This window comes from Lepeophtheirus salmonis, chromosome 1 (assembly GCF_016086655.4).
Source record: "Lepeophtheirus salmonis chromosome 1, UVic_Lsal_1.4, whole genome shotgun sequence".
NCBI classification, from domain to species: domain Eukaryota; kingdom Metazoa; phylum Arthropoda; class Copepoda; order Siphonostomatoida; family Caligidae; genus Lepeophtheirus; species Lepeophtheirus salmonis.
In genome coordinates this window covers 1601356-1624178 of record NC_052131.2, presented here as the reverse complement: position 1 = coordinate 1624178, position 22823 = coordinate 1601356, and the positions used below count along the sequence as shown (strand labels likewise).

Genomic DNA, 22823 nt, shown 5'->3' with positions numbered 1-22823 from the left:
ATTTTTTGACTCTAAATTATATAAGAACTTCGATATTGAATTTAGCGTGACCGGTACTTTTGCCTTAACTATTTTGTATAAATACATTTTGCCTTAAACCACTTCGCCGTAGGACATTTCACATAAAAGCGATTTTACCTTATTATATAAATAAATGAGGTTCATACGTCGTTATTGTTTATTTTTAGTTGAAACTGATGTTCAATTTCTTTGATCTTAATTTTTTAATCAAAATATTAAATATGTAATGTTTATTACTCTAAAAATATCCCAATTTAATGAATTCGAACCGGAAACAAAATAAAGTAATATAATAAGAAAAATAAACAAAGTAAGATGACAACTGAAGAAGTTCTTGTCACTACTCCATTATCAATTATCATTAGATGAGTATGAGTCTTTCCCATTATGAATAATCCAAATTGTCTAATGATAATTAATAACGGAGTAGTGACTAACACTACTTTCATTCGAACAGTTGTCTTTGTTTATTTTTCTTATTATTATTAATTATATTCCACATAATTTATTTCTGCCTTAAACACAATACACAGTGGAATTTTGATAGTATGAATGGTAATTTTGGGGCATAATCCTATCATTATTCCAATGAAAAACAACCAGTTAATGTTTTTCATTTATTTATATATTAAATCGAAATATCTTTCAGGCAAAATGGCATTGAGGCGAAGTGGTTTAAGGCAATAGTAACTAGCGCACAGAATAAGTTATCCGCTCCCATTTAATAAAATTTAGAATAAAATATTTTGCCAAATAAATAAACAACTATTCTTTATATGAATTACTAATTGAAAAATAATTTTGTTAAAATGTTTTCAAATTGTCAATTATATTGCGTTTTTGTCTAAGAAGTATTTTCTAATCATTTTAAGTGTAAAATGTCGTATTCGAGTTATAGTAGTAAAACCCTTGCAAAACAAGACGATCGACCAGTAATTAATTTAAATGTACCGTTGCCAAAGGATGTGGTTGGCAAAGTTCGAGTCACAACAGTTTCGACGAAAACACAAGTTCGATACAAAAAAAACCAGGAAGATGAGGATTATCATGCATGCCATCCATCATTTAGAGTTACTAGATCATGGAGTGCATTAGTTAACCCTGAAGAGGCTAAAAAGGGAATTCAACTTAAATTGGAAAGCGAAAAGTGTGAAGACTATCAACAATCGCTTGGAAAATGCACAGAATCCAACTATCTAGAAGATTCAAAAACATCTTATCCTACAACTCCAGTATACAGTCCCAATTCAGAAGTTTCGATCGATAATGTTTTAGTACACAAGAGACATAAGGATAATGAAAACTTAGATTCCGACGTAGAAACGACCCATTGCAGGAGCTTTATCCAAAATTCAAGTTCTGGTAGCCGTTTGTCATTGTTATACCGAAATACTCCGAGTGTTAGAAAAAAACAAAAAGCCCAATACCGATTGAATCGAAGTCTCCCGATGAGTATTATTGATTCAAAATTATCATCTACTTGTAGTTGTGACAAAGACTTGTCATACGGTCCTATAAGTATTTCAAAGAATGAACAGTCGGAATGTTTCTCAAAAGACAGAGGTATTCTCTAATTTTTTGCGTTTTTTAAGAGTAAAAATATATGCGTCAATCTGATTTCAATGATTATAATATTATGTAGATGTATTCACTTGTATTAATACATTAACATTAATTTTATTCAGCTCCAAAAGGAAAATCTCTGTATACATACAATCCTTATTCAAAAGGGATGGAACCAAATTATAATCATTATTCGATGGATTCCAGATATGGATATGAAGAAGGAGATGTACTTAATAAGAAAAATGATGCTGGAATGACACCAGCAAGATCAAGTGAATTTCGTAGACCTGGTGACGAAGGAAAAATTTACCGTATTCTAAATGTTGAAAAACAATTAACTTATGTTCCTGAAGTTTCTCCAAATAAATTTTGTAAGCCAAATGCTGTAATAAAACGCTATAGAACCGTTGAAAATCCAATCACCGAATGTGAAAGTTCAAAATATTTTACTGGGTTTGAAAAGGTTTTTCCAAATCCTCTGACTAACCTTAGTATATTTTTCAAAAAAAAAGAAACTATTCCTCCAAGAATTGAAACAAAAATAAGAACGACTATGGTTAGTGAAATAGTGGATCGAAAGGAAGTTGGAAATGATGCGTACAAAAACTTTATCGATACTCATGAAATTGATGAAGAAATACCGATTCATTTTACAAAGCTTTCAAAAAAACAAATTGAAAAAAACGACCCAAGAATTCTTAGAGTGGCTGATGTGATTACAGTGGCACAAATCAAAAAGGTGACTCCTGAACAACTTCGAAATCGCTTTTAACAATAAGTGCATTATGAATGCAAATTTTTTATGATTTATCAGAATGTTTATTAATTCATTAAATTTGTCTCGAGTATTCTTCTTAAGTATTGTACGTATTCTACATAAAAAGTTTTATCTTACAGTATCTTTCGTGTGCATTCAAAATAAAATATAAACAGTTCCCAACTTTTATATAAAATGAAAAAAGTAAATAATAATAATTAATTGAATACAACACTTACAAAAATAGTGCTAATAAATTAAAATGATTTAAAAAAGTAAATTCATGCTAAATGGGGAATAGTACCTACCAATCTAAATCATATATGCAGTATAGCAACCAAAGTATTTTCTGTATACATAGCAATTTCATGCACAGTTATTGAGTAAATTTATGGAAAAGTTATGATGGTACAAAATTCAATAAATTGATGTATTTTTTATCTTTTATTCGTAATAAAATAAAGATAAAATGATCCCATTATCAAACTGACATAACGTCCATAAATATGCACTAAGTAAACTGAATTACTCAAATTTGAAGTTCATCTAATAATATATCAGCTTATTTCCACTATTAGCATTTCTTAATCAATGTGTTGTTGTTCAATCATAGTTTTGTGATTTCTATGTCATCTGATTTCATTTTCTCATGTAGAGGTACCATTCGTTTGTGAAAAATGATGGATACAAAGAGTGAAAAAAGTGTCAGTACCAGCATGAGACCTGATGTAACGTTTGTACCATATATCCTATAAATATAACTCACAATGATCGGCCCAATCACTCTAGCAAATGATCCCGAGGATGCTAGTGCTCCCATCCAAACTCCCTTTAAAAATAAAGGTCATAAGTGATCATAACTAATAAGATACTATACGTATCTTCAAGATGAAAAGAAAGAAGGACCTACTTGTGGTCTGGGTCCAAGCAATTTTGTGAAAATGATGGAACATATAGTTACACAAAAGGGGATAGAAGTACTTCCTACGGCATAAGAGACAAGCATTTGCCACAGTTGTAATACAGGGACATAGTTACACCAATCATAATCACATCCAGTACCAGTTGAGCTAGATAAAGAACAATCGTCGTTATTTACAAAGGGTATAGAATTTCTGAGTCCAATTATAGAGGATACATTGCCTGATGATTAAAAAATCAATTAGTAGCATTTATAAAATATATGATTTCCTTAATCTTTCTCACCTTCATTGATGTTAGTAGGGGTAGGAGGTAGCTCATCTCCAAAGGAAAATAAAAAAATTCTCGCAATATTCAAGGGAATTATACCCAAAATATAATACAAATATCTTTCATCAAATCTATCACAGTAAAAAATGGAATCAATGATTAATTTAATTCTTAAAATATTGGTAACGTCACCTACTTTTTTGACAAAGGAGGTATTGTTAAAAAGCAAATAAAGGACATTACACCACCTGAGGACATTATAATTCCCAAATAAAAAACTGTAGTTTCTTCAGACCATGCAAAGTTGTCCATGCACAATGGAGTTCCTAAACTACATATTATTTAGTTAGTCTCTACATTGAAATTGTATTTGGATATTTTTTTAATTTACGTTTCAAGAAGAACAAAAACGGCTTGAAAGACAAAAAAATTCAGAAGGGAAATCAGAGCCGCAAGATAGTCTGGCTTTTCTAGAGATATAGACTTTGTGTCTGCTTCAGTTTTGTTTCTATTATGTAGGGATCTCTCTTGGACTGTCACATCAAATGGTTGGAAAAAGTATGGGGAGAATAAAATCATCATACATACACCCATAAAAACACTCAACCATCCAGCAACTGTGTACATATCCAAAGTAAAATAAGGTCCAGAAATAGGTGGTTGACCACATTTAAGAGGGGTTAAGGAAGCTTGAATCCCTGGACCAACGATAAATCCTAGAGTTTGAAAGAGTGCAACTATAGACAAATGCTTTGTTTTTTCATTGAAAAAAGTTGATGAAGAGATATAGGCCCTCAAGGGGGCTGATATTCCTGATGCAAAGCCGACTATAAATCTCGATGATAGAAGACCAATGTACCTACTCTCTCCTTCAGGAAATAGAGAGAGAATTGAATATAAAGAATTGCCTAAAATATACACCACAGCCATCGCCATCGAAATGCTTCTTAGATCATTTGTTTTATTGAATATGTATCCGAGTAAAGGAGACGCTATCATTTGCCCAAGAGGGTTCATAGCTACAACCCAGCCATACCGGTTCAAAATGTCATCTGATGAATTATTGGTAAGGAGCTAAATTTTTGGATGAAAACATTGAAAGTGGAATAATTATTTTACTTCTTAAGTGGTTTCAAAACAATGATGATCCACAGGGATATTGAAACTTTGCATGAACCATTGATTTCATTTAAACACCAAATAATTAATAAATCAGAATGATTAATCGTGAATTTAAACACCTTTAACAAACCTGTTTCATGTATGGAAAGACTCCCGTCAAATTGATTGAGAATCCCAAGGAGAATACAAACATGGAAGTATGTACCACATATATTGATCTTAAGCGCCTTTTCCGTTGCTCCGGATTTTCGTTCATTTTTGAATGTCCTCACTGATCTGTTTAATTTGTCAAATGGGTGTGCTATCTATAAATATTAATAATTACTCTTATATTTCGTTTATCTGAAACGTTTATTTGTATATACATATCGAACTCTTAGATAAAATATAATGACTCTCATATATATGTGTATGTATATTATTCATTTATATTATTTGCCAACGTTATATTTCAAACACTTTATATTTTAAAATTAAGGTAGTTTTAAAAGCACATTAATAATTGAATGCATGATTTTATATTTTTGTATAATAATATGTAAATAAAAGGTGAAATAGCGCCTAAATGAGTTACAAATTATTATCAGTGTGAATACTATAGTGAAATAACATTAAGCTTTATTGATTTGGGATATATCTTTAGAAAAATAGATCATAAAACAAATTATTCATTGGTATAAAACTTGTTTCGAAAAACATAAAACTTTCTATTTGTGTATTTAATATCAAACAATTTATCACAATCGACAGGGCTCAGCTTCTTCTGAATCCTGATCAGAATTTTTCAAATTCGAATCCATCAAAGGAACCATTCTATTATGTCCAATCAAAGTTATAATAAGTGAAATTAAAGTTAATATAGTAATAAGAGCTGAGGTTACATTAATTCCAAACAATTTATAAGCGTAGCTGACAAGAATAGGCCCACTCACTCGAGCTAACGAACCAGAAGAGGCTAAAGCTCCCATCCATAGTCCCTAGAAATATTAAGTAAACGTTAAGTATCATAGCATTAATCTGGTTATCACATATCAACATACTTGCGGTCGAGGGCCAATTATTTTGGAAAATATCACAGCGCAAAGAGTTATACAATAAGGAAAAGATATAGAGCAAATCGCATAACTCAGGAGAACTTGCCACAGCTTAAGAGCTGGAACGTAATCACACCAGTCATATGAGCATCCAGGAATTAACGCGTTACTTCTACTGCAGTCCTGATTTTCCACGAAAGAAATGGACGAAACATTGTGTGCGACTGTATCATTAAAATAGAATGTATCTGAGATAAGTAAACAATGAGAATTTATTAGATTAAATATATGATAAATCGATTAAACACATGGGTATGTAAAATGTACACTTACTAAGAGTAGAAGAATTGAAGGTGCCAGAAAGAGGTGAAACAGGGCGTGGTGGTAGGTCTGATCCAAAAGAGAATAGAAAAAATCTTCCTACATTCATCATCACAATACCCAAAACATGATACAAATATCTTTCATCGATTCTAATAAAGAAAATAAGTTTGATAAGGTTAAATAATTTTTCCAACTACTATAATTCATTACCTTTTGGATAAGGGTGCTATTGTAAAGAAACATATTAGGGAAATTATTCCTCCGACAGACATAATGATTCCTAAATATAACACAGTTTTCTCTTCTGACCACGCAAATTGATCCATACATAGTGGTGTTGCTAGTCTAGAAAAGTAATATTAAATAAGTGTGAGTCAATAATTATATGTGTACATAATGCACTTCAATAATTTGAAAAATGAATACAAAGTCTTATGTAAGATTGATATCAAGAAATTAAAGAAAAATATAATTTGTAATAAAAAGTCATAATTACGTTTCAAGAAGAACAAAGGTAGCTTGAAAAACAAAAAAGTCAAACAAGCATATGAATGCAGCCAAATAATCTGGTTTTTGTAAAATCATATCCCTTGGATTTAATCGGTTATGGGCAGCATATGCAGTTTTTTCATTTAAAGTAACATCGAATGGACGAAAAAAAATGGGGAGAAATAATATGAGTAGTAAAATCCCCATAAAGGCACTGAGCCATCCTGCAACAGTATACATATCCAAAGCAAAATAAGCTCCATTTCCAGGAGGATTACCACATTGTAATGGCGTTAGAGTTGCTTGAATACCAGGGCCAATTATGAATCCCATTGTTTGAAAGAGGGATGCCAACGATAGATGCTTCGTTTTTTCTTCAATATAAGTAGATGATGAAATATATGCCCGCATTGGTGCTGCAATACCAAAAGCGAAGCCTGAAATGAATCTTGACGCTAGAAGTCCGACTAGTCTACCATTTTCAGTTGGAATCATAGTCAATATAGCATATAAAACATTTCCCAATACGTAGCATAGCGACATAGCTATACTTATCATTCTTAAATTGTTTGTTTTATTAAATATATAACCCAAGAGGGGAGAGGCAATCATTTGGCCCAAGGGATTCATAGCTATGACCCATCCATACCTATTCAATATGACATCGGAAGAAATATTTGGTAACAACTGGAAATAAATGAAATATTAGGAAAATTAAAGTTATCACACGAGTATTATTTTTTAATTACTTGTTTCATGTAGGGAAATACACCTGTTAGATTAATCGAAAATCCCAACGAAAAAACAAGCATGGAAACGTGGATCACATAGAGTGATCGTATCCGTAATTTGTGATCCGTTTGATTTTCAAAATTCATGATGCTGTGTTGCTACAAAAAAAACACTCGTCACTTTAAAAACTTCATATCCTTATAAACTGAGGTGAGACACTATTATGAAGGGAGCTTCTTGTCAGAAAACTTTCATAGCCGTTCGTTTACGAGCCGCATATTTTCTTCTTTTATGTAGTTCTATGTAGATTTCTTTGCTGCTTATTCCTTTCTTAAATAATTTGGGGCATCCCCATAAAATTTAAGAAGAGGGGGGCATAATCTTAGTATGGGAAGGAATGTCCACTACTAATTTCAAGGTTAGAATGAGCACTGATTAATTCCATAAAACAACCGCAGCAGCACATTTTTGCTGTTGTTGCTTTAACAAGGAAATTGTAAGGTAATTTCATGATAACTTGTATTATATAAAAAAAAACCCAGGTAGACTCCCAATTTGGGATTTCCACACGCTACACGCACATATATGTGGGGCGGCAGCATTTAAAGTCATCAAGAAAAGGAGGAAACCCCCCTATTGTATTTTTTTACTTCATGTATTCATACAGCCAATATTCCATTTAAGTAAATGTGTATTCAAATTTGTGAGATGAGTTAATATCCCCTTAGCTACAGTTTAGAACTTTTATTTGATTTAGAAGACTTATGTAGGCTCCGATATGGCTTTCCATATAAAATATACTAATTTGACATGCTTTTATTGTAATCATAAATTTGAGCACTATAAGTGGAATTTGCAACATACCTAAAGGGTAAGTAAGAATAATTTGTTGATAGAAATCGATGATAATTCGACAAAGAATACAAATTTTATGAAAAATCATTCTAGCTTGTTTTTGTGTTAACGAGCACATATATAGATATGAGAGGAATAAAAAGAATGTGTACATATGTAAAATGGACACTTTGTACAAATGCATCATAATATTGGAAAAACGATGACGTTATGTCATCATGAACTTAGCCCAAATGTAACACTGATTGAGGGAGTTGAGAGGGAGGAAAGTCAAACGTGCTTAATGCTCATATTATTATACTTATCCGTAGACAAATACTATTTATGAGTTTTTGTTTGCTTTTTAATACGTAGATTAATGATACAAACATAATAGGCAATAACTTATTAGTATGAGATAAGTGAACTTCCGCATATACATACATAGTAGGTACCTCCGTTAGCGGAAATAGATCATTAGAAAATGATTACAAATTAAACATTCAAGTTTATCATATTTTGATATAAAAAAACTCTCGGTTCGTAAAATGTCTTGTTGAGTCCGTTCCAGTACATAATATATCCATCATGAAACGTTATGAAATCATACGCACAATAAAATCTATTTTTAGCATTCAGATTGTCTCCTAAAGTAACGAATCTAATGTGTAGGAGTAAATGATGTCAGTGTAATCTAATTATAAAACAACATCCTTCATTTTCATTTTACAATAAATACTCGTCTAGTTGAGCATAAGAAAACTGTGCATTAATTATGAATTATGATCTAATCTAAGGAAGTACACCTAATTTTTTCCTCTCTCCTTCTTTAATGGAACAGATTTCATTAATAAGGGCATGTTATTACTGTTATCATTATGTATTATTTATTTAATGCTTATTTGATACAAATATACTATTATGTTTACTGTAAATAGATAATCAAAGGATTGAAAGGTAACTATATTTCATTAAACACGGAATACTAGTACGTATTCAAATACAAACTCACGAATTCCTGGCTATTATTATTAAAATGAAGACTATATAGAAACAATGAACTTACAAAGAATTCATGTACCTAATTCCTAATATTATATAGGTAATATAAAATATTGACTAAAAATAAAGAAATTCACTCAATAATAAAGAAATAGCCACAAAACAAAAATGAAGAAGTACTTAAATTATATGACGTCATCAAAACAATACGTCATCGAATATTGTGGATTTCTGAAATTGATGCCCAAACTACTATTATATTACATTATTTAATATACAATACAGATAATATCAATACATAGATGATATGTTTAATAAAAAATCAATTAACTGTAATGGCTATACACTAAATAACTAGAAATCTATTTACTCAAAGTTTATATTATTCTGTCTTTTTGAGAAATGATCAATAATATTCAAGTTTAATATCTATTTAGCCTACAAAGATGACTAATTCATTTTTCCGGAAGTTTCTTCCATTTTTTTCAACAAAACCTTTCATTTTAAAATAATAAGATGATGTAGAGAAATCCTTGATTAGATGTACTGTACAATGTACATGGATTCCGATTTTAATCAAACCATTAAACTTTGTTGTATTCAATAATCTACTAACAATACATTCTGATAATCATTATTTCATTTGAATTTCGAGATTATGATTAAATAAATTTGCTCCCATTTGAAATCCATTTTGAAACAAAAAATGTTAAATTTCTTTTTCTGATAAATGGGAGTTCTTTCCTTTTCCAAGGCTTTGATAAATATAAGGGATAGGTAGAGGACTATTTGATGAACAAATAATACTCGAAGATTAGCAATGAAATGATCAAATAACTTAGAACACGTATTTAATTTAAATAATGTTTGTGTACGCAACTAATAGATAAGCCATTAATAAAAGTCTTAATTCGAGATCAATATTATTATATTATCAGTTAATTTTTGACATGGGAAACATACAACATTCAAAAATCAGTGAGGATTATGTTCTCACGACTAAGAGTGATGATAATCGTACCCTACAGGCCGAATATAATCAAAACCTTGCGGAGTGTTTTCTTGATAAAATAACTAAGTATCTTGAGGTTAATGAGGACAAAGAACTACTTGTAAATTGTGGGAAAAGATTTTTCCCTGATGAAACTGTTTCAGATGGACCTGTTGCACATACTCTGAAGGATTTTCTACATAAAGTAATAAAACCAATTATTTTTAAAATGTTATTATCTATTTAAAGACAAAAACTTAAAATATTGAAAATATATTAGGGATGTCTTGGAGGAGCATATAATATAATTTACAGTTCCCTTATTTCGGTGTTCTGTTCCGTTCAGTTATTTTTTTTCTCGTTCAACGTTCAGTGTTCCAATCATAAGGTAGTGCCGTATACACTTTAAGACAGCAAATCGGGACTTCCACTATGATAGTTTCAGGGAGTCCTTATTTGAGTATGAGATTTCAAGATTTTTTAACGCAATAATTTAGTGACTATTAGTGTTCAAAGGAGGTACTACTGACTAAAATCGGTTCACTCATTGTCGAGATGGAGGCCAAAAGGCGAAGTACAGCAATTTGATTCACTATCTGGGACAGTAACAAAACAAGAAAAACTGGACCATGGACTAGTCGATAAACTCAAGGAACGACCGGTACATTTCCTCGCGATGAGGTTCCACTGTTTAACCAGACCAAGTTCCGAGCCTCCTCGATGGTGCTGGGAATCGTGCCATCAGAGAGAAGAGGAGGCTCCCATATTGGTTCCCCAAAAGCCTAAAAATATGAACAGGATATCCTCAAGGAGGTGGTCTCGCTCTAGGTAAAGTCCAACTACCCAGAGTAAATTATGTGTTTGAGCAGGACTCTGCCCCGGGCAAAAATCCAGGAGTACACAGTAATGGCTCCAGAAGAATTTTTCCGATTTCTGGAAACACGATTTGTAGCCTCCCTCCTCGCCCGACATGAACCCCTCATGACAATGGCTATTTCGAAAGTAGATCTTGTGCTGTCTTCCATCGCAGCGTCTATGCGCTAAAGACTTTCATCGACAGCCCTGTCGTCATGTTGTGCACAGCCTTCAGGCCATTATGCAGAAGAGGGCAACCATTTCGAGAAATAACTGTGTAATTATTGTTCATTTCAATAATATATTGTCCACTCGTTCAAGATAAAACCCGATAATTTCTTGTTCGATAGATATTAGACTGTTATCAATATCGGATCAGGACATCTCTATAGGTATGTTGTATATTTAGAAATGGGATTGTTTTAAGAGTGAAAGGAGAAGACAAGAGCGTGACATATGGTATTACTGAATTAAGACTATTGAGAAAATGATCTACTGAGTAAAAAAAATAAAATAATAACGTTAGTATAAACTCTTCCAAGATGACTAGGAAGATGCCAATGACAATCCTCGCTTTGATCCCCTAATCACGTCAACAACAGATGAAAACTTTAAACCAGTGAAGAAAATTACCATCAGAGACGTTGATGAGGATATTGACATATTGATTGGCTCGTGGCATAATTTTTTTTCGAATGTTTTGGGTATGTGATGAAGTTTGTTCTGAAACTGCTTAATTTTGACACACGTTAATGATGATCCTGATTTACTCATACTGGTCATAACTTGTGACGACGAATCATGGGTATATGGTTATGATATCGAATCCAAAGCCCAGTCGTCCCAAGGGAGATAACAATTAAACGCCGAACACCCAAAATACTTCTAATCGTTATGCCTCTCACAAAAAAATTAAAAAAATGATTTACCTGAAATATTAAATAAATGTTAGTGGCGAGTGTACTAACATACAAAAATTGAGCACACCAAATGTACCTTGCTCGCAGTATTTGAAAACAAAAGTGCTCAGAGGTAAATTTCCTGAACAAAAATAAGGTCATAAATTTATAAACTTGATAGTAGGCTTCTATTAATCTCTATATAATGAACTATTTTGAAAGTCTTTGTCAGAACTATGTAGTTATAAATTAATCGTACCTACGTATGATATCATTGATTAGTTGTTGATAATTTTTTTACAAATTGGATGAATTACACCTGTGCTTAATTGTTGAATTATTCTTAGGTACCCGCGTTAGCAAAGTCATTATACGAAAAAGGACTAAGAAAATCTGATGTAGTCCATTTAATTATTGGCAATCGTGCTGATATCTACCTTCCCGTATTTGCAACAATTCTATGTCAAGGAGTTATTAGTATATCTGTTGATTCAATCAGTCATGACACACTTATGACTGAGTTGAATGATACACAGGCTGAAATTGTTTTCTGCACCAACAAAACCTTCAAAAAAGTAAAAAATTGTGGTTGTACAATCATTAACATGGATACAGATATTGAAGAAATGATTGCAAATGGATGCACATCGAAAGTAATTGTTCCAAAACAAGATGTTTTTAGTCTAAAAGATGTTTTTGTCATCTTATGGTCTTCCGGAACCACAGGTCAACCAAAAGGTGTGCAAATGACAGTTGTATCCTTCGTCGATTCCATGTTCGCCACCCCAAAAGTAAAGGGAAACATGCTTTTGTCTGCAAATTTTGGACATATATCTGGATTTATATCTTCTTTATTTTGGACGTTCCATTTTAGTACCTCTACGTTTTATTACATTTCTTCAGATGATGTGAAACATTTTGGCGTTGTCAAACTATTTGAAGTTCTAAAAAAGGTAAAAAAAAGTAAATAATGAATTAATCTTTTTTTGGGTCCTCCTTATTCATATAAAAAATGTAACCTCTCTTTTCTCATTATATTTTTTCCTTCAGCCCGATATTTTTTTCTAGTCCAAATTTTTTTTTTTTTTTTTGGGGGGGGTAGGGAGGCTACAACCCCTCCAACCCACCATCTGGAGACGCCCCTGATAATATTACGATATCAAATATGTATGGGAAAATAACTATGTTACAATCTATCCTGGGATAAACGACGTATCAACTTGATAATTTTTCGTTTGTTCGAATTATTATAAACATTCAGAATTTTTCCGTTCATCCGTTCTTTTTTTAAATTTTTTCATTGAGTCGCTCATTGAAAATTTATCTCCGTGACCTTTTTAAACAAACCTCGTAAACATACTGATCAATTTTTGTATATATTTGGTTGACTAAGGAAAAACTTTTTTTCTAGCAAGATGTCCCTTTTTAAATTATTTACAGATGACGTCACTTTATCATGCACAAATGATTTTTTTTTCTTGCCTTAAGAAAATTTACCCTTTGAATTCATTGGCGTATAATTCGTAAAGGTTGTGTAGTTAGTTATAAAGTAATTGTAGTTCTTGTAGGTAATTCAATTTCAATAAAAATTAATCATGTGATATTGTTTCGCCACTTTGGAGATCAATAAAAATGAGCAAGGAAAGGATCTACTATATATATGTCTTTCGAAGAATTTTTCCCCCCCGCTCAGACCTTAACAGTAAACGTAAACAAAATTCACAGCTATTGACAAAAAATTCAATTTTTTGCAAATAAATTCCAAAAATTAAATTTCTAATATTTTTTTTTTCCGTTGTTGTATAATTTACCCGAATGACAATATAATTTCTTGTAAAAGGGCAAAAATTCCTCCATTTTTTTTGGGGGGGGGTACAGCCCCTCTAGCCCACCTCCTGCAGATGCCCCTGTAAAGCATGATCGGTACACATTGTCCGCTGAATCTCAATCTCGATTATAGACATACATCCAAGTATAATAACGCAGTTCTGCGTGGAAAATCCCATTTATATATCATAATTATATACGAATACAATTACATATGTTTGTTTCTAAGATTGTAAAATATCAATTTAGGTACCGATGTACTCAGCACTGATTTCCGCTAACTTTTTGGTTGATATGGCCAAAATGATAAAAAACGGTGAAATAGAATCCTCTCCAAATTTTGACAAAGTTTATTTCTTTTCACCAGTTGGAGCACATACATATGCTGGTATTGAAGAGGACCTTGGTATTTTATTCAAAAATTTAATAGTAAGGATAAAAAAAAATTTACACAATTGTATATCTCTCGATAAATAATATTCTACTTACTTAGTGTGTGCCGAACTTTTATGGTTCAACAGAGTCTGGAGGTGGCTTTCTCGTTTCAACAAACCAGCATAGCAATGGAGGTGTGGTTGCTAGAACGGAAACATATATTCGTGATTTGACTACGGGGCAACATCTGGGCCCCAATAAAATAGGTGAACTCATGTTTCGAAAAGCAAATGCAACATCCACAGGATATCTCAATAGGCCAGAAGAAAACGAAAAAATGTTTGAAAAAGATGGATGGACTCATACAGGGGATTTTTTTCATTATACTGAGCAAGGGGAATTCTTTTTTCATAGTAGAATCAATGAGATGATCAAGTGTCAAGGAAGTCACGTATACCCCATTGAACTCGAAGGTAAGGAGTCATAGCTTTTGGGCTTAGAACATTTTATGTTTCTTTTTGGGAAGTATAGTTTTTTTAAGATGGGATAGAAACAAAATAAATAGTTTTGGGTTCGATCTGGAAGTCTTTGATCGTATTGAGAATATTATAATTTGGGTTGTAACAAAAGTATCCGATCTAAATAAAGAAAAAAAATCGATCTTAAACCTAATTTTAACAATATAAAATATAACCCTTCAAAGTTTAGAAGATTTAGTCTAATAATAAGTTATTACAACTAATATTCAGAATGGTTTTTAAATCTCACAGTAATATCATAAATGCATTTAACATTGAGTTGTAATTTTAGGACTTTTCTTATTTACTCAATTACTTGAAATTTTACTATATAGAAAGTACACAGGGTTATAAATTACAGTTTCCTTTTCATCTAGAATGTACGGTTAAGTCATTTTGACAGAACTAATGTTTAGATTTTTTAGGAGTTATGTCAAAATGACATTGAATGATCCACGGAATATTTTAAGGTGGATATTAACAAAATATAGCGTAATACAGTTTATTCTGGATTTTATCAATCCAGGGTTAATTATCAGGGGCGTCCGCGTGGGGACGAGCTAGAGGAGTTTTAGCTCCCTCTAAGTAAAGGATCTTTTGCTTTTTACTAAAAAAATTAATATTTGATTTTTTTCAAAAATTTAATAATTGAAATTTTTTCAAATATTAGATTCAATATAATTTTTAAAATCGATTTTTCTTTGATAAATTTTATATTTGAAATTTATATATGAAAAATATTATTCTGGTGAATCTTGAATTTTTGATTTTTTTTCCCAAAAAATTAAGTTTTTGAGAATACAATAGATTTTTGAAATTTATTTCCAAAAAAGTAATATTTTTAATTCTTTCCATGAAAAATTTAATATCTTAAATTATTTTTGTAAAAAAATTATTTTTTTTTGAAATTGTTATATTTGAAATTAAATTTTTAAAGATGTGGTAAAAAATTTTGTATTATCTAGTGTTGTATCAACTTAAGTTGAGTCGAAAAGTCATTAACTCATGTCCAACCAAGATAATAATTGTTTGATTTAACAGAGCACTAGTTATTTCGTTGAAAAGTTTGAATAATTTTTTGTTAAAAATAAGAATTTTCGATAATTTTTGAGAATAACTATGAATTTTGAAGTATTTTTCGAACAAATTTGATTTTTCTGAACAACTGTGAATTTTTGATATCTTTTTTCAAAAAAATAATTTGTGAAATATTTTTCGAAAAAAATAATTTTTTGTAAATTGGTGTGATTTTGGAAAAAAAAATTTCAAAATAATTTCAATTTGAAATTAATTTTTGAAATTTTTTAGAAAAAATTTAATTTTTAAGAAGGAATATAATTTTTCTAATTTTTTATTTTTTTATTATAACAGCCCCCCCCCCTCCAAATATAACCCTGTGGACGCCCTTTTATTTAGATGTTAGTTCATTTCGCAAGTTGCATGAAATCTTAAATGAAAAATATTTCTGAGACTTGTAAAGAGTTCCAAATATATTAAGCACAACGTAACATTTAATAAAGATATTATTTCCATGATTTCAGGTCTATTAAAAGCAATGCATGATGATATTATTGAAGTTGGCGTTGTTCCAGTTGTTGAGAAGAAACAAACCGTATTGGGAGCAATAATCGTTGTAAAAAATGATAAGAAAATCAATGTCGAGACCATTCGAAAAGAATTAAATAAGAAAGTCGATGAATATAAAAGAATCGAAGGACAACTACTATTAACAAAGGAACCTTTACCACGAAATGCAATGGGAAAACTCCTTCGCTCTGAGATTCAAAAGTTATTTAAAAGTTCTTTAGCTTAGTTGTTATTGATAGATTTTTACTACAAAATATATTTACATAATATACTTGTTTATTTAAATTATAACCTTGATTGGGTTGGTTTTTGCATTTAAAAAAAAATCCAAAAATTAAAATTGTATGGAAAAAAACTAGTGAAATTAAACTTTCTAGAAAAAAATTCAAAAATCTACTGCTGTTCACAAAACTTTTCAAAAAAAAGGTACTTGTCAAATTTTGTTCTAGCTAAAAAAAAAAAAGGTTATTTTTCGAACTTTGTCTTTTAAATAAAACGACGTACATTCTGTCAAAATGTTGAACTACTGTCGTGTATTAAGATGTCAAAATGGTACTAATAGGCTAAAGAAATTGCATGAAAAATCAATCTCTCTATTTCCTAGGGAAAAAATATTGTATTACAGCATATAGCGAGGATTGTCTCTTTTCCTTCATATTATTTTCTAAGTTTTATACTAAAGACAAAATCACTATGATATATTTTGAAAAATAACTATATGATATATTAGGTGGGGAAAAAGTAATTCTGTATTTCCCACACCATTTTTTTAAACTAAGTATATATTGTTCATTATTGTCACATTAGATCATATGATAAGGAGTTGTAAAAGTGTGAGTGTAAACTACAAACGCTTTCCAGATAATATTGTGCATAGTTGGTTTAGCTGTGAATTATTGTGCGTCGAGGATGGAGATATTAAAGGAGGAAATTCTCCTTATTTTACATTTTTACAACCTGAATGGGAAAAACGCATCGAAAGTAACCAAGTAAATTTGCGATTTACGTGTCGCACAACAATGGTTCGAAGGATTATTTTTTGCTCAACTCTGTCCTCTACTGTGAACAAATCGACCGTTTGAAGCTGATAATCGAACAGAGGGGGCAGGATGCATGAATAGGAGACGACATCATCAAGAAAAAAACATGCCACACACATCTTTAATGACGCGCCAGAAACTCCAATAGCTCGGATGGGAACTTCTTATGCATCCACCCTACAGTCTGACCAAGTGACTACCACCTGTTCCTGTCTATGGCAAACGTGCTTAGTGTTTCAAATTCTGACTGTGATCGGTATTATTGCCTCAAACATTTTCACCGCCAGTAATTTTGGCTCAAGGAGATTTTGCCGCTTGACATATTCGCCTTCTTTTGATATTTTAAATTATCGGTTCCAACTTTACTGTCTTATCTCGCTCAAATGAATGATATAGTTGGTTGAAAAAGAGAAATAATGACGTAATAATATTTAAATAATAATAATAAATGAATCGTAAATGAGTTCTAATACTATCAGGAGGAGCACACGCTCCAATCAAGCAACCTGTAGATCAACACCACTTATTATTTTAAGCAACTCTTCAACTTTGGGATAATATTTGTAATCCCAAAAAATTATGGATGGACTCAATGTAAACAATTCAAAATCAAAGAAGAACAGGGATGGCTATAATGTTCATTAATCAATGTTTGATTAATGATATTGATATCTTTTTCCTTCTTTTCACTTAATTATCTAATTCGTTTGATGGAGATACAACGAGATAATGACAGCTAATCTGCTCTCCTTCATAGATTACAAATACTCATTTTATCTAGACATGCTGCTGAAATAAGAACCACGTGGTTAAAGAAACATCTTGGTTCATAAGTACCAAGATGTTTCTTGATTTTGTCAAAGTTATCATCTTGATTTTTGTGTTGTTTTTTGTTATAAACCAAAAATGCTTAGAACTTAAAACTCTACAAAAAGTGAAAGAAAACATTTGGAAAAAAAAAACATGTTGTAGCCTTCTGTATATGGGAAGTTATTAATTATTATATACCTTAGATTGATCTTTACAAAACAAAAGTACTGGATTTTCGTTAAATAAATATATATTAATAAAAATCATAAACCCTTTTTGAGTTCATAATACGTCGAGTCATCACGTCTATACCTCATTAACAAAAAAACCGGAATGTTTTTTGTGGTCAACTGTCCATTATCTCGTCTCACTTGATACGTCATGGCTATTTCATAATTTATTCTTTTTATAAATAAACGAATTAGTAAGAATACAATTGCTTTTCATCCCTCGTAGTCGTTGTATATTTATAAATATTTGGCCATTTTATTATTTATGTGAAGACATTTTGGCTATCATATGTAAATACAAATATGTAGCTACGCTTAAAAAAAAATTACGATTGAATATTATTTTATAGTATCGGATTGTCGAGAAATAATATAACAATGAAAGTCTTGGAGTACTTAAGAGATATGGGTTGACTTATTTATTTGGCTAAATACCAGATGATTTCGAGCATTTTCCCGCCTTTCTTTTGAAGGCAAGGTTGCGTGATACAATAAAGGTAACGACGTGTCCTCCGTTCCAAATAATACAACAGTCACCTTATGCAAAAGATATTTATTTATTTCAGAAAGCGAGTTGTGATCGTAGTTTGTTTATTATACTCGTAATTCAGACTCTCTGCGCTATCTTGTGAATATTACTTTAGTTTGTTATTACTCTTGCACATTTAAAAAAATAATTAATTATTGTTTCCTGCTATTCATGAATGAATAAATTATTTTTAAGGAGAATATCATGTTTATAACGTTCATTCCATCATACAACTTCTTTGTTTTCTCTTCATTCATACTTTTAAATTTTTGAAACATTAATAAATAATGTCAAATACTCGTAAACATAAAATACGTTTTTAAAAAGAAGATACTAATATAACCAAGACAATGGTTTCTCTCCCAAGAACCCCTTTCCCAGGGATTTTTGGGATTTTACAAGTACAGAAAATTACCGGTAAATACTGTAGTGAATTATACACGATATAAGTTTAATCCACGTACCGGGTGGTACATTAAAATCTGAACAATTACTAATTCAATGATTAATGAAGGTTGAGTGATTGACGTTAATTCATATTTTGATATATTAAAGCTTAAATAATAAATCACAAAACAAAAGAAACCTGATCTCTTGAACATATGTACAAGTCGATAAAAATGACACATGAACAGGATTGACAAATTTACATTCGCGCACTCCAAGGAGAGGGGTGTCCGCTGGACCACCGTATACGGCGTCAGCAAGTATGAAAAGTGGGAGAAGGGATCTGTCAAAAAGGCCAAACTTGATATGAATGAGTTAAAGAAAAAAACAGGGCAATCCTCTCTAGTCCATGAGGGGCCGTCCAAGAGATCTAGGGGTTTCACACCAAGCTATTCAGAGAACTATCAAAAAAGTGGGTGAACAGAGCCTTATGAAGTGGAAAAGCCACTTTTGACACCACTAATTAAGAACACCTATTTCAAGACTCTTTTGAATGAGTCTTTTTATTTATTTTGAACTAATTTTGACAATTAGACCCCCTACAGCCATGATGTCGGCCCCCCCTCTGACAAAACTTTTATGTTGAGGCGAAGGCCTGCTTTGTCTGTCAGTTACTTTGAGGGCCTCAATGTTTGGATGTCAGTCAGCACTGGGGCACCATGACAGAGGACTACATCGGCAACAAGTGAAAAGCCTTCCACTACCACTTGGAAGCCATCATTGCCTCTACATTAATAATTATGACTGCTTAGATAAATATATATATTTATAGTATTAATTTTGTTGAAATGCTATTGTTGATAAATCAATTATATCTAGTTGAAGTTTAAAATTAAAAGTGTTCAGATTTTAATAGACGACTTGGTATATATATTAAATGCTGGTGATAGAAAGTTGATACATACTGTTCAAAAACAATATATGAAATTTCAGCTCTAAAAAAAAAAAAAAAAAAAAAAAAAAAAAAAAAAATAGCTGCCGACACTCGATTGAAATTTACTACGTTTTAATTTTGCTAAAATGCTGACTTTTATTATATCAATAAATATTTAATATAAAAAGATTAGTATTATTTTTATGGGTTATTGCTAATTATATTCATAAGTAGATTATTACTAAATAACATTTATTTGAGTAAAAAATGGAATCGGTAAAAATAAAGGCTTAAAGCCCTAATTTATCCAAAAACCAATATTTTTGGGACTTTATATACTAATACCCGTATATTTGTCCTGACAAGCATTATTTTATTGTTTTTTTAAAACAACAATTACATCAGCAAGTTCTTGTTTTAAGGTGGTACTTGCCCTAGGCCTCGCGCTTTTACGTAAAATATAGGAGCCTATTTTCATAAGAATCAATCAAAGTTAACTTTTTTTCCCCTACCTTTTTGCCATAATAAAGAATCACAATTAGAGTTAGAATTATTAGCTTAAAAAGCTAATAAGTCGTTTTGGGTTAAAAAGTCATCGTCACTGCTAATACTTATGATACAAAATAGATAATCTGGATTTGGTTTATAAGTTCTAGGCATTTTTTGGAATGCTTGGGAAATTAATTGTTCTACTTTTTTTTTACTTTTATGGCAACTGTTGCTTTCTTGTTCACGACACCAAGAGGCATTTTTCTAAAAATTTTCAATCAGACTGGAAGTTTTTAATTGACGTTGACATGATGAAAAAATTAAACATTTACAAGATGAAATATCAAATAAAGAATGTGAATCATCCATAAAGGAACCAATATTTTCTTGGTAACCTCTTGGTAAAATATTTTATCAAATTTCTATATTTTTCATGACATAATACAATCTGTTTTGTCACATTTTTTTGCAGAGACATTAGTGATTGAAGGTGTTTTGTAGATACTATCTATGAATTTCATAGCTGAAATTTTACTTATTCCTTTCACAGTAGGTTTATTTTTAAGTTAAGGATTTAGATTCCACCTTATACCATAGAACGACCTTGATCATATCTTAGCAGTTTTGAGTTTCGTTAAAGTCACAAACACTTTCAAAAAGAAGAAAAATTGCATTTTGCACGAGTTGTTAAAGCCATTTTATTCCAATACAAATCTTTAAAAAAATTATTCCTTGATAGTCATTAAAAAAAAAAGTAATTGATTATTAAAATGCATAATTGTATTGTTTCACCCTTTATTCAGAAGATATAATGCATAATATTGATAATTAATAGCATGTTCATTGTTCAAATCATAATCTCTTTTTACAAAGGATAAAAACTGGTTTGATAAGTTTATTATAAGGATTTGTTGAATATGCGATGGAATTTAAATAATATAAAATTGTTAAGTTATTTTTTATATAACATTTTGTACTTTCTTCTGACACTTTAATAATATCTTCACACATATTTGTCTTAACCTGGGTATACTTGAAGAGGTATATAGATAGACGATATTTCTATATCAAATATTTTTTTAAACAAAATAATCAATAATAAAAAAGTGAAGTCAGAATTATCTCATTTTCACAATACGATTTTTTCTTTATTTATTGTTGATGCTATACTAATATGAAGAACACATTTTAAGATTCTATAGTCCAAAGATTATCAAACGGTAATACTAGAGAATCTCTAGTATGCTGGTGAGATTTACGAAAAAAAAAAAATATATATATTTACTACATCAAAAAGTTTGCGCTGGGTAGAGAATGTGTGGCTGAAAATCTATTTCGAAGGGGATAAGTCAATTAAAAAAGTTTGAGAGCCATTGTTTTATACTTTTGAAATTATTTCAAGTCACATACCAATGAATGATATAATACTTTATTTACTATTAAACTTGAATTTTTTGAATTACAATACAATGTATGCTAAAAAAAAAAGAGATATTATAAAATAATTTGAGGTATTGATATTTCAATCCCTTTTTGTCAGCTAAAAACCTTTTCCTACCCTTCTGAAATTTGGTATGTATGCTTGTCTTTATACATACAATTGAAATTAAACTAGATATATTCGATTTATTATATTTTTGGTTTTCGGCCTGCCCTAATATTTATATATATATAATTTACCAGAATACTCTTTCTTCATCACTTCATATTTAATTATTTTTATTGCAGGTTGGATCGGGCTACAAAATTTCAAAAAGCAGGCCCTGTGCCTGGGTAGTAAAAAATGAGTGATAATGATAATTCAGAATATAATACATAGACTAAAAAGTATCAGGCTTCACTCATAGAGGGCGAAAAAGTTTGTAGTTTCCCTAATTTTCAGTTAGTACCATCTTTCAAAAGATAGCTCTCAAAATTTCATGACAATCAGCTGCTTAGTTTGTGAGTTATTTTACTAAGTGTGACGATACTTTTGTTACTTCCAAAACTATTAATCCAAAATAATTTTGTGCTGTATTTTGGTAGTGTTTCTTGATGGTAAAAATACCGTTCAAGCTAAGCAAAGGTTTGAAAAGGGTTATGAGGCCACTGCTCCATAAAGTGAAAAAAAAATAAAAAAAAACATGTAATTTTCAACGAAAAAAGTCGTGTTTTCATTTAATTATTTATTAAACATTTATTATTTTCGAATAGGATCCCGCACAAGGACAAATCAGCTGACAATGAGAACTTCTAAAAGATATACACTAAAGTAGTCAATGTTTGTTCAATGTGAACTCC

At 30.8% G+C, this 22823-nt stretch overlaps 3 protein-coding genes across 3 annotated transcripts; 2 read left to right on the top strand and 1 right to left on the bottom strand.

The window, feature by feature from the left end:
* Window positions 1-828: 828 nt before the first annotated feature.
* On the top strand, window positions 829-2522 carry LOC121113699 (uncharacterized). Its single transcript, XM_040707551.2, has 2 exons — window positions 829-1584; window positions 1707-2522. The coding sequence occupies exons 1-2, from the start codon at window positions 900-902 to the stop codon at window positions 2357-2359; spliced, it is 1338 nt and encodes a 445-aa protein (XP_040563485.1). The 5' UTR covers window positions 829-899; the 3' UTR covers window positions 2360-2522.
* Window positions 2472-9236, bottom strand: Cln7 (CLN7/MFS domain-containing 8). Its single transcript, XM_071894092.1, has 13 exons — window positions 7254-9236; window positions 6512-7191; window positions 6226-6360; window positions 6025-6164; window positions 5698-5939; window positions 5398-5634; window positions 5097-5115; window positions 4788-4924; window positions 3927-4609; window positions 3732-3866; window positions 3551-3666; window positions 3255-3487; window positions 2472-3173 (listed from the first exon to the last, which is right to left on the bottom strand). Exons 1-13 carry the CDS (start codon window positions 7380-7382, stop codon window positions 2952-2954), a joined length of 3108 nt encoding a protein of 1035 aa, XP_071750193.1. The 5' UTR covers window positions 7383-9236; the 3' UTR covers window positions 2472-2951.
* A 698-nt stretch (window positions 9237-9934) lies between these two features.
* Window positions 9935-16409, top strand: LOC121113690 (uncharacterized). The gene is made up of 5 exons (XM_040707539.2): window positions 9935-10268; window positions 12165-12770; window positions 13894-14073; window positions 14138-14492; window positions 16079-16409. Exons 1-5 carry the CDS (start codon window positions 10023-10025, stop codon window positions 16348-16350), a joined length of 1659 nt encoding a protein of 552 aa, XP_040563473.1. The 5' UTR covers window positions 9935-10022; the 3' UTR covers window positions 16351-16409.
* Window positions 16410-22823: the final 6414 nt, after the last annotated feature.